At 45.4% G+C, this 24,262-nt stretch overlaps 1 protein-coding gene and 1 long non-coding RNA gene across 3 annotated transcripts in view; one reads left to right on the top strand and one right to left on the bottom strand.

Moving 5' to 3' along the window:
• LOC309617580 overlaps positions 1–24,262 on the top strand; it is a 548,498-nt gene that overhangs the window by 73,228 nt on the left and 451,008 nt on the right. The window lies entirely within an intron of this gene.
• Positions 1–24,262, bottom strand: part of HYDIN (HYDIN axonemal central pair apparatus protein) — a 441,132-nt gene that overhangs the window by 71,520 nt on the left and 345,350 nt on the right. For both annotated transcript variants that reach the window (XM_082369752.1, XM_082369751.1), the window contains 10 exons: positions 17,993–18,130; positions 16,114–16,297; positions 13,740–13,881; positions 11,693–11,855; positions 8,701–9,318; positions 6,406–6,627; positions 4,316–4,524; positions 3,938–4,120; positions 2,950–3,069; positions 48–207 (listed from right to left, as the gene is read on the bottom strand). In XM_082369752.1, the coding sequence (XP_082225878.1) occupies positions 48–207; positions 2,950–3,069; positions 3,938–4,120; positions 4,316–4,524; positions 6,406–6,627; positions 8,701–9,318; positions 11,693–11,855; positions 13,740–13,881; positions 16,114–16,297; positions 17,993–18,130 (2,139 nt within the window). The remainder of the gene's footprint in view (positions 1–47; positions 208–2,949; positions 3,070–3,937; positions 4,121–4,315; positions 4,525–6,405; positions 6,628–8,700; positions 9,319–11,692; positions 11,856–13,739; positions 13,882–16,113; positions 16,298–17,992; positions 18,131–24,262) is intronic.

A 24,262-nucleotide genomic window follows, 5' to 3' on the forward strand; every position in this document is an offset into this window, starting at 1 on the left:
TCCCAAGAAAGCCCTGCCCTGGTAGACTTGTACCCATGTGACTGTACCTGCTTCTCACTGGGTTTCAGAATCATGTTGACGGGCTCCAGGAAGTAGGTGTTTGCTTTGACATCGTTCTGAAAGCAGAAGGACACCTCCACGACCATCGGGGAACTGTTCAGGATTGTCAGTGTCTCCATGTTTCCTGGGAACAAGGATGACTTGTACCTGGAAACAAACAAACATTAGGGATGTGGATGTGAGGACTGGCTGAGAATTCAGGTGGAAAAGGAGACTGTGAGGCGTAAGGCAATTTCAAAGGATAATGTGGGTACACAGAGGCAGCGTCATGGAGGCTAGGAACACAAGCCTTGTAGTTGTGAAGACTTAGAGCTGTGACGTGACCAGCCCCCGCTCCCATCCCAAGCCTTGGTCTCCTCATCTCTAAGATGGGATGATAATACCCCTTAGGATTCCATGAGTATTAAATGAAATAGTGCACCTAACGCTCTGAGGACAGCTGCAGATATCAAATACCCAATCAATGGTAATTATTACTATTGCAAAGATTTCTGACTGAAAAATCTGTAGCTCTGTCCTTCCCAGTGCTTATACTTCCAGGAGAGATGATAATCTGAGTAACCTGTTATTTCCTATCTGTCTTAGAGATGACCTCATTTACCACCTTCTCCTACACCTGCGCAGGATGCTACTGTTCCGACACGGATTGTCGCTGTTCACTGTTACAAGGCTGTTTCTGTTCCCTAGTGCCTTACGGAGAGATCCACGGAGTGGAGCACTGGAAGCTGCCCAGTTAATGGTACCAAACAGAAAAGGACCCACAGGAGGCACAAGGAAGATTAATGAACACACACGTCGCAGGAGGTCATAGCACAGGTCAGGAAAGCAGGGCACCACAGTACCCACTGGTGCCCAGAGACAGTCTGAAAAGCTCTGTGGACAGGCTAAGATGGAGGAAGGAAGGAGAGGGCATTGCAGAGACTAAATCAAAGTCCGAGAGACTTTGTGTTACACTCTGTGTAACTGCCAGAGAGGTGGTGGCCTCCACACCTCGCTGGTAATCACCACCACTGAGCACCGCTGGAAGTTCCATGTGTACTAACCAGTTCAGTCTTCCCAAAACTGTGCAGTAGGTGCTATTATTTTCCCACTCTGCAGATGAGGACATTGAGGCTCAGTAAGACTTAAAAGAATAGATGAATAATACTTGTTTCTGGACCACTGTAATCGCCCTCCTGGATCCCCACTGTCTGGCCCCATATCCTGGTTAATTCCAGTGCTGCTCTGAATACATGCCTCTCTGAATGGCCATCGTTTCCCTGAATCCGACCTCCAGGCTGCTCTGTACATCATGTCCATCAACCTGACTCCCACTCCTTCTCTCGCCTAAGTCCTTCTACTGGGCTTTGAAGATCCTCTCCATCAACAGTCAACACCCTTCACCTTCATTTACTAGGCCAGCACCTTAGGAAATAAACTGGAGGTTATGAAGGGAATGGAGAACTAAGTTGGCTCATTAGTTTCACCAAGTAGGCATAGAAATAATCATTCTCTACTTATCACAATCAATGCTAGATTGAATTAAGACATGGTTGAGACCCTGGTTCTATTTTTGGTCTCACCTCCCTGCCTATACACTAAAAAACTTACATATAACTGAAAAAACTAGTATTACTAAATATTTCTGATCACTGACCTTACCTGGGCCCCCGGTTCTACCTGATAATCTTAATCTATTTCTCTAATATTCTCCCTCTCCCACTTTGCACAAAACCTGTTTCATACCTTCTCCATTTTCTCAACATTTTAAACTTCCTTCCACTTGCCTCACTGTTAGGGATGCCCTCACATCATTCATCATGGAGAAAACAGTTGCATGGGAACCTCCTCACCATGCCAGCCAAATCTGTAAATTTACCTGCACCTGAAGCTGTCTCACCTCCCTCCAACCTAGCATGAGACGGTCCCTCTTCCTGGCAAAGGCCATCATCTCCACATCTCGTTGTGTTGTTTCAGGGAGCTGCACCACTGATGGCCCTTACGTGCTCTGCAAACTCTAGCTGTTTCCTCGCTACTTCCCCTTGACGTCCAAACATCGTAAGAACAACAGTGTACGAACAGGCTTCCCTGCACTCCACGTCTCCCTCCCGTCCTCAACTCCCTCCACCTCCCTTCACAGCCAAGCTTTCCCAAAGAGCTATCTCCACACTCTGTCTCCATTCTCTCACCTCCCACTGACTCCTCAACTCACTTCACCTGGGCTTCATCCTCAGAAATCCCCTGCAAAGGGCTCTTGCTGAGCCTCCTATGACTTCCGTGTTGTTGAACCCTGTGGATGCTGATGTTCTCATCTTTCCGCCCTCTCTGCCGCAATCAACATAGCTGACCACACTCTCTTCTCATGGCTCCATGACACCACCCTTTCTCGGTTTCCACCAATCGCTCTGGCCCTCTTTCTTATCTTCTTTGCTGGCCTCTCCTCTTGTGAGTGGTGGAGTCCTTTGAGGCTCCAACCATGGTCCTTCTTCTCACCTTACTGTGGCCTCTCATCTTAGGTGATCTCATCCACACCTGTGGCTTTTGTTGTCTTGAAGATAGACTCTCCTCTGAGAACCAAAACCGTATAGACTATGCCCTGCTTTACGTGGCTACTGGCTGTATCTCCCAAGCATCTCAAACTTAACATATCCCAAAGTGCACACTTGACCCTACCTTCCCCTACCAAAACCTGGTCTTCTTCCAGGCTTCCCCATCTGGGAAAATGGCACCCCCGTTCATTTGGGACCTTAGCAGAAACTTGGGGCACAAGAACCCAGTTCTCCTGATTTGTGGTTCTGGGCTAACTGAGGCAATGTTAGTAAAAGCTATGTCTCCATAGGAATCCCGCTTGTACTATTCATGAGTCGAACCCGGGGTCTGAAATCTGCTTTGAAATAATGGAACACTTACTTATCTCTTGATTTTCCACAAAGCAGTGGCCCGAAGTAAAACCTCTCCATGCTCACAATATACTTCTTAAAGATGACCTCGTTTGCCTTCATGTCCCTCTTCTGCTGAGGGAAGACCACTCTGAACACAGGGGAGGAAGAGGAGAGGAGAGCTGTCTGAATTGCCTCCACATGATGTATACATGAACTCTTGTTCAGCAAAGGGTCCAGGTGTCTGGAGACAGAACGACTCTTAATTTGAGGACATTTATCGAGCCTTTATTCCTGTACCCTCCCATCCCCAACCCCGAGTGAAGATAGTACAGTTTGAACTTGAGAAAAAAGATTCCCAGTGGTGTCTTTCACCACTGATAATGGGTGAGCTGGATCCTTTATTAGCTGATGGGGCTGATGATGGAGCTGAGCTGGATTTCCTGTTCTAGTGTGCCCAGCTAGAAAAAACCTGAGAAACCCTATGGAAAACTAGTTCTGGTGGATCTTAACCAGCTTCTGAATTCTCTGCCCAACGTGGTCCCTTGGTGAGAACTGCAAAAAAGCTCCTCTCGGTGGACAAGCTATAAAAGGCCCCACTAGCTTGCTCAGTCAGGTGCCTTTATGTGGTGCATAAGGGACTCAGTGTTTGGTAGCTCAGGGAAAAATCTCCTGCCTGTGGAGATTCACACATATATGGATATTATAGGATAAAAAGTCCTACAGTAAATATAAAATCGGTTTACATTTGCTATATAGTTAAATAAGCAAACTAACTTGTCACAGGAAGACTTTTCCCCCCTCTTCACTCCTATTAGCTTTCTCTTTATTTCAGTCTCATGGTACCATATCATTCCTGTGACTTAGTCAATGTCCAAGACTTTGGAGCCCAATACAAGAGGGCCTGAGATGCTGTCCCAGTTCCACATTTGTATTCAGAGCCACCTTGTTCAGGGCACCATGGGGGAAAACAAAAATGTATCTGTCAACCTTTTCTTTTCAAAACAAAGTACACTTACTTTGGGTCTTGGCAAATGTATGGGTAAGTGCAGACACCTCGGCAATAAAGCTGGTATTGGCGGTGAGTTCCAAGGATCTCAAAGTTAAACGTTTGGTCAAAGATCCCAAGATCATTGGAAGAGAAGTGCACTCGCAATGTCACCTCACCATTGGCTGGTACGATCCACCGGAAATGGTTCAGCCTGAAAATGACCACACAGGCTTTTGAAGTGAGAACGCTTCCTTCGGGCCAAGAGAAGACAGGATTGGTGCCTGGGAGGAGTCCGGTCCTGCTGGGGTTATAGGCGTGACCGCCCTGCTCCCATCTGGTGCTGTGACAGCCACACCCTCCATCTGGGGCTTCAGCCTTCCCCTCCCTGGGCTGCTCCGAGGCCCACCTGGGGAATTTCTCCTGTGAATGCTGCCCAGAGAAGTTGTTCTGCTCTACGTCCGACAGGGGAGCAATGGTTCCAGAGGTTCCCCCAGAAGGGCCCTTCCTGTTGGAGGCCATGCGACGTTTCTCCTTCTGAGTCTCGCGGGTCTGATCTGTTTTTTCTTTAGTTTTCTGTCTGCTCCCCTTAGATGAGGTGGTCTGCTCCTCCTGGGTCTTAATTAAAAATGAACACCGGGTCTTAAACATTCATCTTATGAACACAGGAGCAGGAGACAGAGACGCCCACGACATATGCCTGCAGTCTGCGGTGACCGCGCTGCAGGTTCAGGAGGCTGGAGGCTGCCTAGAGCAGCAGAGCGCAGCCTATGACACTAGGGTACAAGGGAAGAGGTAGAGTGGAGAGAGTCTAGTGCTTTCCTTGGCACCCCATTCCCTGAGAAGGAGGCCAAAACTCCAGAGGACGCTTGAAGCTGGCAGGGAGTAAGTTCCTATACTGCATTTTGTTGTTGCATTTCCTTAGTATCTTTTAATCTAGATCCCTCACTCCCTCCCAATCACACTGACTTTTGGCAGAGACCAGATCTGTATTCTTACAGAATATGCCATAGTCTGCAAAATTTCTAACTACTCTCAGAGTGTCACTTAACTTATTCCTTTATTTCCCGCATTTCATGTAAACTGAAAATTAGATTTAAAAGCTTGATTAGCTTCAGAGATGATGCTGTGCACACCACACTCCATCACGACAGGAGACAAACAATGTCAGGCTGACCCCTGATTACAGACGCAAAGTGTGTTTGTGTGGCTGCAGCGGTGCCCGCCAGATCTTGGCCATGGTAAAGTGGACCTTCCCCTTTGCAACCAGCCGGTCACCTGTGGGGTGGTGCTCTGGCTCAGAGGGAGAGTCTTGTCCCCTGACAAACCAGCACTGTGGGTATCCACTGGCGCTCCTTAATCAACTATGTCCTTGGGTACACCAGTACTTTCTAAATTCTACCATTCTTCCTATAATTTTAGCTGCCATTCTTCTAGAAAGAAGTGCTTTCCTTCATCAATTGGAGACGAACTAGAGTTCCTCCTAAAACCGTAAGTTAAAGAACGCTAAACTCTTTCCTCTTAATGGTCAATTTTCAGAAAAGAGGTTGGTGTAATAGTCACCTCTGATGGTGGCAATATTTTCTTCTTTATCTTTTTTATTGGACTCTGCTCAAGTAAGGCCTGCCCACCAATGCTGTGACCTCAGATGTTGATTTCCTACTTACTTATTAAACTGAAGTTTGGGGCTCTCTGTTACCTAACTGAGCTGTAGGCAGGGCCTACAGGTGACCTTATTTGCTGGTGATTTTATTTGTTTTTTGCTGACATGCATGGTTTATACGAAGCAGGCTGTGTGGGGAGATTCAAATTTTGGGCCCCCATACTCTTCTGGGAATAAAAAGCCCCTTCATAATTTTTCATATCCATGCATTCTGCATATTATTGGTCAAATCTATTTTTCCTTTGTGAGTTATTCCACTAATTGTATATGTAATATATATTTTCTACTTTTACATGATTTCATTTTGATCGCTTATATTTTTAGTCCAGGTGGAATTAATTTTACTGTATTATGTCAGGCAAGGAGATTAAAAAGCAACTTTTCCCAAAATATCCAATCTTCCCCATATAATTTCTTTAATAATCTGTCCTTTCTCTAATGGTGCGTGCTGCCTTAACCTGTATCTGTTGATTCTTGTATTCTTATGCACTCTGTGAATTACCTTAGCTTCACAATACATTCTGATATCTCTTTAAAAGAGCTAGTTTTGCTGCTTACTTTCTCTTGCAGATGAGCTGCAGAGTGATTCGACAAGTTCCCTAAACCATCCACAGGAATTGCAAAGATTGGAAGGTAAGAATCAGTCATTTTCAGTCTCAGGGGAGTAGGAAGAGTCAGATCTGGGGAAGGTGCAGCTTAGGGAGGCTCAGGCGGAATCCCCACAGAGTAGAGGGAAACACCCCAGTGAGCACGACACCCAACACTGCTTTTTTTGGCCACGTGGCGGGCCCGACTGAACTCCCGCCAAGGTCAGGAGGACGAGCTGCTCCCTTTACCTTTGAGGAGCCTGGGGTGGCTGAAAGCTCTGCTTCTGCTTCCACTTCTCTTTTCTCCTCCATCAGGAAAAGCTCTTTGGACGGTGGAGTTACAAACACGAAATGCTTCAGGATTTCTGTCATGGCCAAAGGCAGCCGCTTCACAGGGTAGGAGATGAGTGAGAATAAGGTAGGCGGCGGGATGGGTGGTCCAGAGGAACCCAGGCCCAAGAGGTCTAGGATCTAAAGGAAAAGCCCAAGATTAATTTCCTGTGCAGAGGGTGGGCTACCCCTAACTGCCTCCCTGAGTGAGCACAGGACGCTCAGACTCTCCCTCCTTTCTCTCAACTTTCTGATGCCCTGCGATGGGCTTGGGTCAGGGACAGCGTGTAAAGGGTCTCTGACACAGCTCTGAAGGTCCTTCCAGATCCCCACGCCCCCAGACCCGGCTGGGGCTCTTGCTGTGGGCTGCAGGCTCCCTCTCTTATCATAACCCTTGTCACTTTATTATAACTGTCTGTCCTTGCAACTGAACTGTAAAGCCCATTAGGACCGGAACTGGGCGATTCCATACCACATGGCCTAGCACACAGTAGGCACTCAAAAACCATCTCCGTGTAAAGAGACCAGCTCCTAAGGTTCTGATGTCTATAGCATAGAGTTGTTTCATTTATTTTCAGATCGCCTGTTAATTTTTCTTTTACCTTTAAGTGTTCTTTCCTTCCAAAGGTGAAAGAGAGTTAGGGCTGGAGTAGGTCATATACAGCAAAGAAAAAAAAACAAAAAAACCCACCAAAGATTCTGGGAATGGGGTAAGAGATGGGAATGAAGAGGGAAGTAAAAAAAGAGACTTGAGAGACAACTTATCCCTAGAGCATTTTCCCATTCTACTCTGATATATGATAAATGAGAGCATTCTCCAGAGCAGCTGGCTTGAAAATCTAGTAGTAACTTCCTTCTCAGCTTGTAAAACCCTCCGAATAAGGATGCTATCCCCTGCTTAACTGTTGTCATCACAACAATTAGGCCATCTGAGTGCCCATTCTATGGACTAAATGGGCTATTAGGCCTAGCAGGTAACTACCTTCATGTAATCTTGTGTTTCTAATTCTCTGGGTCAGACAGCAGAAGACATTTCCTGACTAACATGTAGCTAGAGTTAACTCCCAGGATTTAGAAAGTCTGTGAGGAAAGGGATGAATAATTTGTACCACTTATTAAATTAATAGAGGCAGGGAGTTCTTTAAGCTACAGTCTGACCTAGCACTCCTCTCTGGCTCCACTCCCTACCTTTTAAGGTTGCATCTAGTTTCTGATAAAAACTAAACCAGAGGGACTTCCCTGGTGGCACAGTGGTTAAGAATCCACCTGCCAATGCAGGGGACACGGGTTCAAGCCCTGGTCCAGGAAGATCCCACAAGCCGCGGAGCAACGAAGCCCGGCGCCACAACTACAGAGCCTGCGCTCTAGCGTCTGCAAGCCACAACTACTGAGCCTGTGGGCCACAGCTACCGAAGCCCACGTGCCTAGAGCCCGTACTCCGCAATAAGAGAAGCCACCGCAATGAGAAGCCCACGCACCACAACGAAGACCCAACACGGCCAAAAATAAACAAATAAATAAATTTATTAAAAACAAAAACAAAAACAAAAAAACTAAACTAGAGGTGGGCAAACTGGCCCCCTGGTGAAATCTCACTTGCTACCTGCTTTTGTAAATCAAATTGTATTGGAACAGAGTCACGCCCGTTCATTTACATATTGCTGAGGGTCAGGACAGAGACTGTATGACCTGCAGCCTCAAATATTTGCTTTCTGGTGTTTCACACAAAAAGTTTGTCCCTGGACAAAAGGCTATAATAACCATCCCCTCCAAACCACTGCCAAAGGGGCTTCTAGATATGCGATGGTTTTGTTTCTAGCAACAAAAAGCTGTCTGGTAGTATAATTTCTGTCACTGGGGGAAGCCTGTGGGAAAGAAATTTTAGAATAGTTGAGCCACTTGTGTCACCCCAAAGTATACCTGCCTTGCCAACCCCTAACACAGGATTGTCAATGTTAAAAATCAACTTTACAGGTGGCTTTTTACGAGGTTAGATGGAATAGCTGAGATCTGTGGAACTTTCTATGGATGTTTCACCACACAGAAAAGGTCCTTTTAGGCATTATTATCTTATATCCAAAGGGGCATCAGAGATTAATGGAATAAAGGGGATATGGATTTTGTGTTGAAAGAAACACTTTTACGAGGATTAGCACCGCACAGCTACCTGGCCACCTGACTCGCTACATCCCCGTCCTGGAGAAGAGCCTGTACCTGCCCCTCTTTGGGAAGCCTGTCATTCTCCAGGGCCTGCTTCCAGCTCGAGCCTTCGGAGTCGGGCAACTGGATGTTTATGAAGGGCACACCAAGATCCTTCTTCCCTTCGTGGTCCTCCTCCTTGCCCTCGCCCCCGTCGCGGCGCTCCTCCTGCGCGCGGAGCTTCTCTAGCCGCTCCCTCTCGGCCCTCTCCCGCTCCACGCGCTCCCTCTCTGCGCGCTCCCTCTCCCGGTCCTTGCGGCCTCGGCGCCCACCCGATGACGACGGAACCTGGCGCTGGTCGGTTCCGTCCTCATGGCTCGCAACCTCGGCCCCGGTATGATGCAGCAGAACTCCTTGCTTCCGGTCCCAGTACGTGAGGATGTTCTGGATGTCCCTCAGAGACAACTCGTAGGTCTTAAACTTCTGGGCCATGTTCTTGTCAGTGTCCTTCGGGAAGTCCCCTTCGCTGTCCTCTTGTTCCTGGGCAAGAGGACACCCAGGCATGTTGACATCTGACAGCTGGTTCTTCTTCTTCTTGTTCAATTCCTCCTTCTCCGCAGCCACCTGCTCCCTAACGGAGACTTTTCTTTCTATCGCGTCATTCTTCAACTCTAGTTTGGAAAAAGTAAGAATCTAGGAGGCAAAACACATAAATTATTCTTAAAAGAGTTCTTTAAGGGAGAGCAAATCACATAAAGAAGAGCAAGAGGGTGTTTTGTTTTGTAAGAAGGCCTCATACAATTCCAGGCACCTCGTATACACACTAGGGCTGTGCCTAAGAATCGCCCGGGGGGCCTTTCTCAACATATCCGCTCTGTGGTCCTTCCCTGTCATACAGCTGGCTGGGGCCTGGCACTACGCACTTGGTAAAAGGTGCACAGGACAGTGATGTGCACTCGTGGTTGAGAGCTGCTGTTTTGAAGGATCAACGGGAAAGGATCCTCAAAACGATCCTCTCTTCGGGAGAGGCCAGAGCGTAGAGGTCCAATCCCGGCCGCACCGCTTGCTCGCTGTGGGATCTGGGGTGAGCAATTCACATCTCTGTCCTATTTGTATAATGTTGATAGTAATATTAATAAGTACCCCAGAGGACTACTGAAGATTAAATGTGTGAATACATGTTAAAAGCTTATAATAGCGTCAATCCCAATTCCTCCCACCCCACCCCTTTCCCCCTTGGTATCCATACATTTGTTCTCTATGCCGGTGTCTCTATTTCTGCTTGGTAAATAAGGTCATCTGTACCATTTTTCTAAATTCACATATATATGTTAATATATGATATTTGTTTTTCTCTTTTTGACTTACTTCACTCTGTATGACTCTCTCTAATTGACACATATACACTATTGATACTATGTATAAAATAGACAACTGATGGGAACATACGGTATAGCACTGGGAACTCTACTTATGCACTGTGGTGTCCTAAATGGGATGGAAATCCCAAAGGGAGGGGACATATGTATATGCATGGCTGATTCGTTTTGCTGTGCAGTAGAAGCTAACACAACATTGTAAAGCAACTATACGCCAGTAAAAATAATTTTAAAAAAGCTTATAATAGTGTCTGCCACAGAGTAAAGGATCTCTTAATGTCAAGTTATTAAAATTATACAGGTTATGTATATAATCAGTATTGTTGGGAACAGATGAGGGTTTAGAATCTGGCTGCGCTCCAGCCTTTTAAACAAACCTGTATTTATATAATGAAGCTGGCATAGAGAAACCAACCTTATTCTCTTTCTTACTGCCCTTTTAAACCTGCTTTGTGGGCTCTGATTTTCTCTCCTCCAATGAACTCCTCTGGGAGGCTTCACAGGCTTTCGGGTCATTCTTTGATGACATGAAGTCCAGTTCAGTCTAACGATCACTGCCTGCAGGACAGCCCAGTGACAGCTCTGTTCCTGCCTAAGTTCAGGCTTGGAGGCAGCGGCCCAGGTTGGCTATTCCCCTCACCGCACTGCATCAGCTCCTCCTCCACTTGTCCCTCTCTACAGCCTGGAGAGAACCGTTGGCAAGGCTGCCTGCCGGCGGGGGTGGCTCACCTTAGTTGTGTAGGGAGGGGAGGGGCTTGGCGCCTACTGTATTATTCCCCATCTGTAGGTCACTGCCAAGACACCGAGAGTTCTGTTTGGATATCCTGTTCTAAGCAGAAGTGGATTTTGCGTGGACGAATAGGCCTGCTGAGGGGAGGACTTGTACCTGGAAGGTGGCAGGAGTCTGAACTCCAGGCCTGCTTGTTTTGGTGCTGAAGTTCTGTGCACTCAGACCCTGCTCCTTCCTGAGCTCTACCTGACGGGGATCCCTGGACACTGAGTCCTTTGCCCTTATGTCTACCTCCTGGGACCAGTCTGCACCTCGTCTGGGAGTCTGGCTTTAGTTTCACCCTCAGAACTCCCGGTGCTGGAACGGCCGCTGTGCACACCAGCTAGCCACACCCCTCGGCCACCAGCGCCATCCTGGGCATAGCTCTGGCCGTTCTGCCCTTCCCGTATCACGGAGGGCAGAGACGTGACAGCTGAGCTTGGCAGGCTGATAAACGCAAGGACAGCTTATGCTGGAGCATCTCCCTTGACTGTTGTCAAGGATCAGCCCTTGGTTGAACACACTGACTTGGTGGCTCACTGGAGGCAACTCTTTCCTACTAGCCTATTTAGCACCATCCAGGGGACTGCAGGGGACAGTGGAAAGAGCCAGGTCTGTGCTCACGCACAACCGGTATGGCTTTATCCTGTTCAACCTCAGATGGGGTTCATGTCTATGAACCTCCGAGGAAGAGCAGGATGCAAAAGGGCAGGAATATGTGAAGCATAAGACAGCACTGGACACAGAGCCAGTGATCAACGAATGTTGGTCCCTCTCCTCCTACCTTCTACACCACCACAACATCTACACAGTCTTGGGTCAGTTTTTTGGAGGGGAAATGTGCAGGGCTGACTGGCCGGTTGCAGTGGTGGACCACTCTGTGCCTGCCTTTTGCTAAGGGACGAGTGAGGGTTGCTACCTGCCGACTTGGTATCTGAGATTTCTTCATGGGCGGCTCCTCCTTTACGGGTCCCTGCTTTGGCTTTTTGTTCCTCCGTTTTAGCTCATCTTCTTCCTTCTGCCGCTCAAGCTCCTGCTGTAGCTTCTTTTCCTGCATCTCCTTTGTCAGTCTCTCCAGCTCCCTTCATCAAGCCAGGCAGAGAAAACAGAGTTCAGAGGCTCTCCTGCCCGAGCCCCTCCCCTGCCTGGGATCACTTGGTGGGAGAACATGGGGCAGAGCTTTCTCGGGCATAAAAAGAAGGAACAAAGAAAGCTGGGTATACAGGAAGGAAGGAAGAAGGAAGGGAGGGAAGAGAAGGAAAGAAGGAAAGAAAGGAGGAAAGGATGGCTCACATCTATCTTTGAATGGTCATTCAGCAAAACTGATAATTGAAGCTCAACTAAGAGGAATTCTCAACTAATCTGTATTTCTATTCCAAACTCCTTTCATAGGAGAGTGAGGCAAGGGCTGGAAATAAGCTTGATGTTAGCACTTTTAAAAAGCAGCTTTCAAAGATCGTTCTGATAGCAGTACAGATGAGGCCCAGCTTCCTTCCTACACTCATGTCGTAGGTTTAGATAAGAAGAAATGGTGTTTTTAAGAGCAGTCCCCACCCTGGCTAGCTCGGAGCCATGGTGCTGGAGCTGAAAGCCACATTCCTCTCTTTCCTTCTCTTTCTTTCCTTTCCAGCTATGGATTCAAACGTGTTTGACCTGCTGCTAATGGCAGAGAGGGCACCAAGCCTGGGCACCAAGTACAAACAAGAGTGGAAGGGATAGCATTTCTGAAGATATGAAATCCATCTATGTTCATCTTTGGGAATCCCTAGTTGTTCCCGGCTGCTGTGGCTCTCTGTCCACTGAAGCTGACTCATCATGATTTCATGACTTAGTGTGTGTGTGTGTGTGTGTGTGTGTGTGTGTGTGTGTGTGTGTGATACAAACAAGTCACTGCTGACCTTGGAGGATCAGATTTGCATTTCCTAAGTCCACTGTGAGATGAACGCCTGAAAGTAATGACCTGGATGAGAAAGAAAAGCGACTCCTTTGAAATCCCAAAGCTGGGATTTTCATACCTCTGGAGGACTGGGCATGTTTACAGTAGACCATGCAGGAGAAGAGATGAGGGTATATGTACTGCATACTGCAGAGGACATAAAAGCTCTTTTGGGGCCAGTGGGAGGAGTCTGGAGGTGGAGGGAGAGGACAGAAGGGGGTTAAATTGTAGGCAAGCATCTTGGTCTTCCCCCTCCAATGTTTGGAATCCTAGGGAGGGGTAGGAAATAGACGCCCCCTCCCTTGGCATGTTTGAAGATCTGACGGCAGAAGGGACATATTTCTCGCTGCCCACCTGTATCTGAGATGACCTGAGATAGTGGCCTAAGTCTCTTGGGTGGTGTGGAGGGGATCCAGTCATTCCCGTGTGGCCCCCAGGGACAGGCACAGAAGGTGGCTGAGAGGACTGGCTTGGGAGCCTGCCCAGGGTCTCTGGTGAACTGCCCAGGCTAAGGATCAAGGGACAGAGGCGGTGAGACCTCAGGGAATGGACAGCACCACCAAAGGCCAAGATGGTAGCCAGGGAAGGAGGAGAAATGGCTGAGTTATGCGGGGGCAACCACCATACCCATGTCACAAGAATGTCCCCTGAGTCACCAGCTGTGGACACCTGAGCACAGAAGTTGATGAGCCACAGTTGTCACGGGGAGCCAGCAGGAGCCCCAGGACAGCACAGGGGCCAGAAGCCCCTCCCCTCATCACATTACATAACCTTTCCCTGAGTCCCAGCTGTCCCCAAGAAAGAAGGAAGGAGAGGAGAATGAAGACCTGGCAAGGCTGCAGCAACCAGCACCCTGGATGTGCAAGGTATGTGTTTCTGCTCTCAGCAGTTCATCCTCCCGGGTCTCCTGTGGCCATTGCTCCCCGGCTCCTCCACCCCCGATGACCATGGTCTCTGGGATGGGCCGTGCGCCTCACGGAAGTTGCTCCCCGGGGCTGCGCTTCCGTTCTGACAAGCCCCTGACACTGACCTTCTCTTCCTCTCCCGGAGGGCCTGCTGAACCTCTCGATTGAACACTATTTTCTCCTCCTCTGTCAAGGCATCATATTCTTCCTCATCCATGTTTTGCAGACGCTCCTTCTCTCTCTGAAGCGCTTCCCTGCGTATGTGCTCTGTCGGGGGAACAAACAGGAAGGTGGGGAAAACTCACTCAGCAGCTTTGGCTGCAGGGTTCCCCTGTGGTTTAGCTCTCAGCCTAAACAGGCTGCGGAGGGTGTGTGACAGTGAGAAGTGGCTGGTGCCACAGGCGGCATTCCTAATCGCTGGTGGGGTTTCCTGCATTCACACAGTTCCCGAATTGGTTTCCATCTGTGGCAGGCTGAATAGAGGCCCCAAAGTGGTCCCCGTCCTAATACCCAGAACCTGTGAATATGCTACCTTACAGGGCAGAAAGGACTCTGCAGATGTGATTAAATTAAGGACCTTGAGTTGGGGAGATTATCCTGGATTATCTGAGTGGGCCCAGTATAATCAAAGAGGTCCACTACAGGGAGGCAGGAGGGTCAGGCCCAAAGAAGATGTGACGATGAAGCAGAGGGAGAGACAGAGATGTGACAATGGAGGCAGGGGTCAGAGAGCTGTGAGGCAGGGACCACGAGCCTAGAAATACAGGTGGCCTCTAGAAGCTGGAAAAGGCAAGGGAAAGGATTCTCCCCTAGAGCCTCCAAAGGAACATGGCTCTACTGACACCTCAATTTTAGGACTTCTGACCTCCAGAACTGTAAGATAATAAATCTGTGTAAAGTCACCAAGTCTGGAGTAATTTGTTATAGGAGCAAAGTAACATACCACCCACTGACTTTACCTATTATTAGCATATGCCACCAAAGTGCTCAGGGCGAAACAACCATTTGCAGACCAAGGGGGACCGCCTTCCACACCCTACATGTCCTGAAGTGTGGTTCACACTCGGCACGAAGGCACTCAGCTTCTTCTGCACCTTCACCAGCACCACATTCTCACCTGACATTTCTGTAAGGTTGAGCTTTGGGCTCGGAGATCTACATCCTGAGTTCTTTCTCTGACACTTACCGAGGGCTAGTAATGGATCAGAATAATAATTCCTCCTTCATAGGGCTGTTGTGGAGATCACATAAGCAATCGTGTAAGGCACCTAGCCCAGCGCCTGGCACATTCATAAATGTTCAATAAAAATTAGATTTTAATATAATAATATTGCTACTGTACGTTGCCTCAGGATTTTTAAAAATGATTCAGGGAATAGGAGCCCATATGGCAACTGTGAAAAACTAAAACTTCAATCTACAGATGATTGAGAAAATGAAAAGAGATACTTTTTTCCAAAAGTGGATCACTGAGGGGAAATGAGCTTTCTGGAAAACTAGGAATCTAGACGTTGAGATACTGCTGAGAGATGCCTGGTCATTCTTTCTCATTTTTCTCTGCATGAGAATAAAAGGAGGCAGTCTTTGAGTTCTGTTTAAGAACTAAGAGAGCTCAGTGTTTGCAAATGTTTCCTTAAATGGAAAAGCATTATGATTGGTGTAGATTGTTCTAGAAGAGAGAAGTAAGGCTGAGTGAGGAAGGGCAGTGATGTGGCCAGCTGGGTCTGCTTCTGACTAAACTGGGAACTTAAGCTAACATTACTTTCTTTGTGTGTGTGTATGTATTTTTCAATCGTTGAAAATTTTTTCCAGGCCACTGATGTAATGACAAAAAAGAAAAGGGTTCAGAGTTACACAGACCTTACTGATTTGCGATGTGACCTTACACAAGACTTTGGATACCTCTGAGCCTCATTTTCCTCATCTGTAGAATCGGGGCAGTAATCTTCATAGGGTTGTTGTGAGGATTAAATGACCCAAAGTGTCATTTAAAGACATTTACAGTGTACACCATGTCTGCTGCAGTGCCTGGTACACAGTAGACTAAAACGTAGAAATTGTTTCATAAAGTGATCAGCACCTCTGGTCTTACAGGAAATGCACAGTTGACTTAAACAAAACCGACAAGCTAATGCGTCAACTGAGTCAGGATGGGACCTGTGATCGGGTTGCCTCAGATAGGCTGTAATTACAGAGAAGATGAAGGGATGCAGTGTGATGTCGGGGGAAAGAGGAAGGTGCCTGCAGTCAGAAGATCTGGGTTCATCCTTCCTTCTATAATCTCTCAACAGGTCACTTGTGTCTCAGTTTGCTCACATGCAAAGTAGAAATAAGAACTCCCAGCCACCTTCCAGGGCAGAGGTGGGGTGCCAATGAGATGGCAAATGTAATAGTTTCATGTAAGCCACGGCATGGAAGCACTGTAAAAAGCCTAGAGCTCTGTTTAAAGGAAAGACCTGTAGGGCTTGGGACGGACAGCCTAGGAGGGTATGGGCTTGCCTTCTTGCTCCTTTTTGGCCTTCTCCTGGGCCTTCATGGCTGCATAATCTTGGGCCACGTTGATGACATAGATATGCTCCCGGGTGCCAATGGCCTTCAGCAGGCAGAGGAGAGCAGCAGCCGCATTCCGAGCAAAGAGCGTCTCCAGGCTGTCAAACACCACTCCTCGGTAGCAGTCACTCAGCTGAAACCAGAGAGCAAAGACAGTTACTGTGGCCACAAGATCATCTGTTCTCTAAGGAGAAAAGTTGCTTGTTCTTTTGTTGGTGCTTTTACTGGTGCTGCAATTGGTTCTGCAGACCTACTGGGTCCGGATGAAAATCCCATTCAACTGCCCTTCCACCTGCTAGATTCCAGGGGCTGTAATTAAATAAGAGAGAAAAATAAAAACATTTTAGCAGTCGTGAAAGATCTTTACCATACATATTTGTAGAGTAAAGGATTTATTCTGTCTCTATAGAGATAAAGAAAACAAACTAAATGTTAAAGCGAGGGTCTGGGAAGATCCATGAAGTACAGGGAAGGAAGATGCAAAGGAAAGGTGTCCCCATGCAGCAAGGGCAGCTGTAGCAGATGGGCCATTTGTATCTTCCTTAGTGGTACTCCTGCCTTGGAGTATAATGGTTTTGATAACGTTAACTATTGTAGAACAGCCTTGGCTGTGCTGCAGTGTTACTTAAAGTGTAGTGCACAGACTGGCCACCACTGGCTAGGAACTGATTACTACCAGTTTTTGACAAGACAAGAATCTTGTGTCAGAAAATCAACTACTACAATCAGTAAATACACTATTTAGTTTAGCTGCTGTTTTTTTGCCTTGTAGGAAGACTTTGTCAATAAAGGAAGCGGTGCAAGCTCCGTATCTCATCAGAGGCCAGTACTTTGAGTAGCACAGCTCTCCTGGCTTATTTTGGGCTTTACCAATGATTCTCAGCCTTTATCTGGGTGCATGAAACACCTGCACACTTACTAGACCACTTAGCTCAAATCACCTGAGAGCAACAGTACCTTTAATGCAGTAGCGAGTTCAAACCTTAACACGAATCATTTCTGGTGATGACATTCCTCCTCTTCCGGGAACCTCAAGTCTAATTTTGTTATATTTAAATGCACAATTAACAGTGCGGCCCATTTTTGAAAACCAAAGCAAACACAGAACTCTAGGACACGGTGAACAATTTAGTTCTCTGTAAACCATAAGCAGCAAACCCTCCCAAATCCTGCGGATCTAGTTTTCTTTTAACTGTACACCACTTATGAAAAATCAAAACAAAAAGAAACAGTTATTGTGTTTCTGATTTTAAGAGCAATATATCATTATAAAATAATTCAGAAATGCATGAAAATTAAAAACCTATAATCTTGCTATTCAAAGATAACCACAGCTAACATGTACTTTAAGTGTTTTTACTATGTGTATGATATACATTTGTAAATATTTTTAGAGAAATATAATTGTGCTTTACATACTATTTCATAATCTGCTTTTTTCAGTTAATAACATATTGAAAACTTACCTTTACCACAATTAACATCGCTCCAAATTCTAACTTTTCATGGCTCCATGTTATAATTTTTAACATACCACTGTAGGGCTATACCATGAGTCTGTCTTTGTGTGTGTGTGTGTGTTTTGAAGGCGCTACCTTCTGCCCACTGGTCCTTTAAGGTGAGTGGCTTCAGGCAGCAGACTGAGCCAGGGTCAGAGACTGACACGGGCTGTGTCAAAAGGACAAAAGAGGGTGAAGAAACCCATCTTTCCTCTCCAAGACCCCTGGGTTCTGAGCTGCTGTGGGTGGGTGATGGCTGAGAATCTCAGCTCACAGCATGGGGACGATGTGTGAGCCCTGCATCTCTGTGCAGGTGGGTGTGGACGTACCTGAATACGCTCGGCCAGGATCTGAGTGAAGAGCTCCTCAGGGAGCACGCAGCTCACAAGCCCGGTATCACCTCCAATACTGGCGCTGACGCTGAGCCGGCGCTGCGTGGGTCCCGAGGGGAGAGGGCTGGAGGAAATCTGTTCAGAAAAAGAAGGATCAGGAGTTAGGACCCAGCTTGGTGTTCCAACAACTCGTACACTTACGAGTCATGTTACCTCGGGAAAATCATCTAATCTCTCTGGGTCTCATTTCCTCATCTGTAAAATGGGGATTGCGTTGTAAAATGGAAGACTCCTATCTCACTTAAAGAACTTCTGCAACCGTCAAGCAGGAACACTGTGGAAGGTGCTTTGTATGTGTACCAAACAGCAAACATTTGTTCATGCATTCAACAAATATTTATTGAACACTTTGGATGCACCAGGGACCCCTCTAGTACCAGGGATACAACCACAAACAAGGCTGGCAGTGTTGCTGCCCACGTGGTCCTTGTGTTCAAATGGGGGGTGGGAGACAGAAAAGGAGCACATGAATATACAAATCACTGATATAATATCAGATAGTGATGAGTGCAAGGAAGAAAACAATCTCTTAAGGGAATAAAGAACCATGACAGGGTTTAACAGTGGCTATTTAGAGACCAGATCCTGAGAGACGGGTCTTTCTGAAAGGGAACAGCAAGGTCCCTCATCATGAGTGTGCTGTGGGTGTGTGGGAAGTACACAGGAACCCAGGGCGACTGCAGCTGAGTGAGCAATGGGGAAGATGGTCAGGCTTAAAGTCGAAGATACAGTCAGGCCAGAACATGCAGGGCTTGTAGGATGGTAAGGAATTTGGATTTTATTTCAAGTATTATGGGAAGTTGTTGGCATGTTTGAGGCAGATAAATGATCCTGTTTTTCTTTTTAAAAGACCACTCTACCTGCACAAAGTAACAAGAGTGAAGCAGGAAGATTAGTTAGCTAGATACCTCTGTGGTCAAGGCAGCAGATGATGGCGGCAGGGACGAGGACAGTCATGGTGGAAGTGGCTGATACAGGGTATATTCTGGAAGTAGAGCCAATAGGATTTGGGATGGGATATGAAAGAAAGAGAGGCATCAAGCATGACTCCTTGAGTTTTGACCTGAGTAAGTTGGAAAGTGGTGAAGTTATTTATTAAGACAGGAAAGACTGAAGGAAGAACATTTGCCTTCTCTTGTTTTGTTTTTTTTGGGGGAAAGTAAGTGTCAATTTTTGGACATATAAATTTTGAGACATCTTGAAGCCATTCAGTAGAGATATTTAATGTGAGTTTGGATATATGAACCTGAGCGTGGGGAGAAATTAGGGCTGGAGATAGAAATTTAAGAGTCATAAGGATACTGAAAATATATTTAAGAAATGAAGTGGATGAGATCATCTATAAAGAAAAGAGTAGATAACTTAGTCCTAGCCTACTCTGAAAACCTAGGAATCTGGAGGAGATGGAGAAACTGGAGGAGTGGAGGGAGTCATTAATGAGGTAGATGGGAAAGTAGAAGCGTATGGTGTTCTGAAATCCAAGTAAAGAGAGCGTTTCCAGGAGGAGGGGGTTATCAGCTGCCAAAGAGGTCACGTGAGATGAGGACAGAAAACTGGCCACTGGATTGGACAAGATGAATGCCAATGACCTTGAGAAGAGTAGCCAGTGGAGTGGTGAGGACAAAGGCTCACTGGAATAGGTGGAAGAGAGAATGGTGGAGAGGACAAGGAGGCAATCATCCAGCAACCCTTTGGAGGAATAGCTATGGAGAGGAGCTGAGAGATGAGGTAATACCTGTAGGGGGATCTGGGGCTGTGGGAAAGTATTTTAAAGATGGGAGGTAATACAGCACGCATAGACAATGATAGGAAGGATTCAACAGACGGGAGAAAAAACAAATGAGACGGGACACAACTGCAGGGATTTAGCCCTTGAATGAGAGAGAAGGGGTGGAGTCCAGTGCCCATGTGCAGGGGTAGGCTTTGGATGAGAGCAGGGGCAGTTACTCAGGTGCAGGGAAGGCATAGCACCAGGTTAGAGTGAAGGTTGGCTGGTAGGCTTGGTGGTGGGAGGATAAGGTGGTTGTCTTCTGGTTGCTGCTGTGCACTCCATGAGGTCAGAAGAGAGATCAGTAGCTGAGAATGAGAAAGAGGCAAGTGTCTTAGAGGTTTGGAGAGTGGCAATGGCAATAAAACAGCTATCTTGAAGAGATGGATGGCAAATGTACTAGGGCAGATCTGAGGGTCCACTTGAGATGTGTGGTCTTAAATTTATTTAATTATTTAATTTTTAAATTTAATTTATTTTTTTATACAGCAGGTTCTTATTAGTCACCAATTTTATACACATCAGCGTATACATGTCAATCCCAATCGCCCAATTCAGCACACCACCACCACCACCCCCTGCCACTTTCCACCCTTGGTGTCCATACGTTTGTTCTCTCCATCTGTGTCTCAATTTCTGCCCTGCAAACCGGTTCATCTGTACCATTTTCTAGGTTCCACATACATGCGTTAATATACGATGTTTGTTTTTCTCTTTCTGACTTACTTCACTCAGTATGACAGTCTCTAGATCCATCCACGTCTCAACAAATGACCCAATTTCGTTCCTTTTTATGGCTGAGTAATATTCCATTGTATATACGTACCACATCTTCTTTATCCATTCGTCTGTCGATGGGCATTCAGGTTGCTTCAATGACCTGGCTATTGTAAATAGTGCTGCAATGAACACTGGGGTGCATGTGTCTTTTTGAATTATGGTTTTCTCTGGGTATATGCCCAGTAGTGGGATTGCTGGATCATATGGTAATTCTATTTTTAGTTTTTTAAGGAACCTCCATACTGTTCTCCATAGTGGCTGTATCAATTTACATTGCCACCAACAGGGCAAGAGGGTCCCCTTTTCTCCACACCCTCTCCAGCATTTGTTGTTTGTAGATTTTCTGATGATGCCCATTCTAACTGGTGTGAGGTGATACCTCATTGTAGTTTTGATTTGCATTTCTCTAATAATTAGTGATGTTGAGCAGCTTTTCATGTGCCTCTTGGCCATCTGTATATCTTCTTTGGGGAAATGTCTATTTAGGTCTTCTGCTCATTTTTGGATTGGTTTGTTTGTTTTATTAATATTGAGCTGCATAAGCTGTTTATATATTTTGGAGATTAATCCTTTGTCCGTTGATTCGTTTCCAAATATTTTCTCCCATTCTGAGGGTTGTCTTTTCGTTTTGTTTATGGTTTCCTTTGCTGTGCAAAAGCTCTGAAGTTTCATTAGGTCCCATTTGTTTATTTTTGTTTTTATTTCCATTACTCTAGGAGGTGGATCAAAAAAGATCTTGCTGTGATTTATGTCAAAGAGTGTTCTGCCTATGTTTTCCTCTAAGAGTTTTATAGTGTCCAGTCTTACATTTAGGTCTCTAATCCATTTTTGAGTTTATTTTTGTGTATGGTGTTAGGGAGTGTTCTAATTTCATTCTTTTACATGTAGCTGTCCAGTTTTCCCAGCACCACTTATTGAAGAGACTGTCTTTTCTCCATTGTATATCCTTGCCTCCTTTGTCATTCATTAGTTGACCATAGGTGCGTGGGTTTATCTCTGGGCTTTCTATCCTGTTCCATTGATCTATGTCTCTGTTTTTGTGCCAGTACCATATTGTCTTGATTCCTGTAGCTTTGTAGTACAGTCTGAAGTCAGGGAGTCTGATTCCTCCAGCTCCGTTTTTTTCCCTCAAGACTGCTTTGGCTATTCAGGGTCTTTTGAGTCTCCATACAGATTTTAAGATTTTTTGTTCTAATTCTGAAAATAATGCCATTGGTAATTTGATAGGGATTGCATTGAATCTGTAGATTGCTTTGGGTAGTATAGTCATTTTCACAATATTGATTCTTCCAATCCAAGAACATGGTACATCTCTCCATCTGTTGGTATCATCTTTAATTTCTTTCATCAGTGTCTTATAGTTTTCTGCATACAGGTCTTTTGTCTCCCCAGGTAGGTTTATTCCTAGGTATTTTAATCTTTTTGTTGCAATGGTAAATGGGAGTGTTGCTTTAATTTCTCTTTCAGATTTTTCATCATTAGTGTATAGGAATGCAAGAGATTTCTCTGCATTAATTTTGTATCCCGCAACTTTACCAAATTCACTGATTAGCTCTAGTAGTTTTCTGGTGGCATCTTTAGGATTCTCTATGTATAGTATCATGTCATCTGCAGACAGTGACACTTTTACTTCTTCTTTTCCAACTTGTATTCCTTTTATTTCTTTTTCTCCTCTGATTGCCGTGGCTAGGACTTCCAAAACTATGTTGAATAATAGTGTCAAGAGTGGACAACCTTGTCTTGTTCCTGATCTTAGAGGAAATGCTTTCAGTTTTTCACGTTTGAGAATGATGTTTGCTGTGGGTTTGTTGTATATGGCCTTTATTATGTTGAGGTAGGTTCCCTCTATGCCCACTTTCTGGAGAGTTTTTTATCACAAATCGGTGTTGAATTTTGTCAAAGGTTTTTTCTGCATCTATTGAGATGATCATATGGTTTTTATTCTTCAATTTGTTAATATGGTGTATCACGTTGATTGATCTGCGTATATTGAAGAATCCTTGCATCCATGGGATAAATCCCACTTGATCATGGTGTATGATCCTTTTAATGTCTTCTTGGATTCTGTTCGCTAGTATTTTGTTGAGGATTTTTGCATCTATATTCATCAGTGATATTGGTCTGTAATTTTCTTTTTTTGTAATATCTTTGTCTGGTTTTGGCATCAGGGTGATGGTGGCCTCATAGAATGAGTTTGGGAGTGTTCCTTCCTCTGCAATTTTTTGGAATAGTTTGAGAAGGATGGGTGTTAGCTCTTCTCTAAATGTTTGATAGAATTCACCTGTGAAGCCATCTGGTCCTGGACTTTTGTTTGTTGGAAGATTTTTAATCACAGTTTCAATTTCAGTGCTTGTGATTGGTCTGTTCATATTTTCTATTTCTTCCTGGTTCAGTCTTGGAAGGTTATACCTTTCTAAGAATTTGTCCATTTCTTCCAGGTTGTCCATTTTATTGGCATAGAGTTGCTTGTAGTAGTCTCTTAGCATGCTTTGTATTTCTGCAGTGTCTGTTGTAACTTCTCCTTTTTCATTTCTAATTTTATTGATTTGAGTCCTCTCCCTCTTTTTCTTGATGAGTCTGGCTAATGGCTTATCAATTTTGTTTATCTTCTCAAAGAACCAGCTTTTAGTTTTATTGATCTTTGCTATTGTTTTCTTTGTTTCTATTTCATTTATTTCTGCTCTGATCTTTATGATTTCTTGCCTTCTGCTAACTTTGGGTTTTGTTTGTTCTTCTTTCTCTAGTTCCTTTAGGTGTAAGGTTGGATTGTTTATTTGAGATTTTTCTGTTTCTTGAGGTAGAGCTTGTATAGCTATAAACTTCCCTCTTAGAACTGCTTTTGTTGCATCCAATAGGTTTTGGGTCGTCGTGTTTTCATTGTCATTTGTCTCTAGGTATTTTTTGATTTCCTCTTTGATTTCTTCAGTGATCTCTTGGTTATTTAGTAGCGTATTGTTTAGCCTCCATGTGTTTGTATTTTTTTACGTTTTTTTCCCTGTAATTCATTTCTAATCTCATAGCGTTGTGGTCAGAAAAGATGCTTGATATGATTTCAATTTTCTTAAATTTACTGAGGATTGATTTGTGACCCAAGATGTGATCTGTCCTGGAGAATGTTCCATGTGCACTTGAGAAGAAAGTGTAATCTGCTGTTTTTGGATGGAATGTCCCATAAATATCAATTAAATCTATCTGGTCTATTGTGTCATTTAAAACTTCTGTTTCCTGGGCTTCCCTGGTGGTGCAGTGGTTGAGAATCTGCCTGCTAATGCAGGGGACACGGGTTCGAGCCCTGGTCTGGGAAAATCCCACATGTCACGGAGCAACTAGGCCCATGAGCCACAACTCCTGAGCCTGCGCGTCTGGAGCCTGTGCTCCGCAACAAGAGAGGCCGTGATAGTGAGAGGCCCGTGCACCGTGATGAAGAGTGGCCCCCGCTTGCTGCAACTAGAGGAAGCCCTCGCACAGAAACGAAGATCCAACACAGCCAAATAAATAAATAAATAATAATTAAAGGTGCTAATAATTTTTTTTAAAATGTATAAAACTTCTGTTTCCTTATTTATTTTCATTTTGGATGATCTGTCCATTGGCGTAAGTGAGGTGTTAAAGTCCCCCACTATTACTGTGTTACTGTCGACTTCCTCTTTTATAGCTGT

This window comes from Balaenoptera borealis, assembly GCF_965194805.1.
Source record: "Balaenoptera borealis genome assembly, chromosome: 19".
NCBI classification, from domain to species: domain Eukaryota; kingdom Metazoa; phylum Chordata; class Mammalia; order Artiodactyla; family Balaenopteridae; genus Balaenoptera; species Balaenoptera borealis.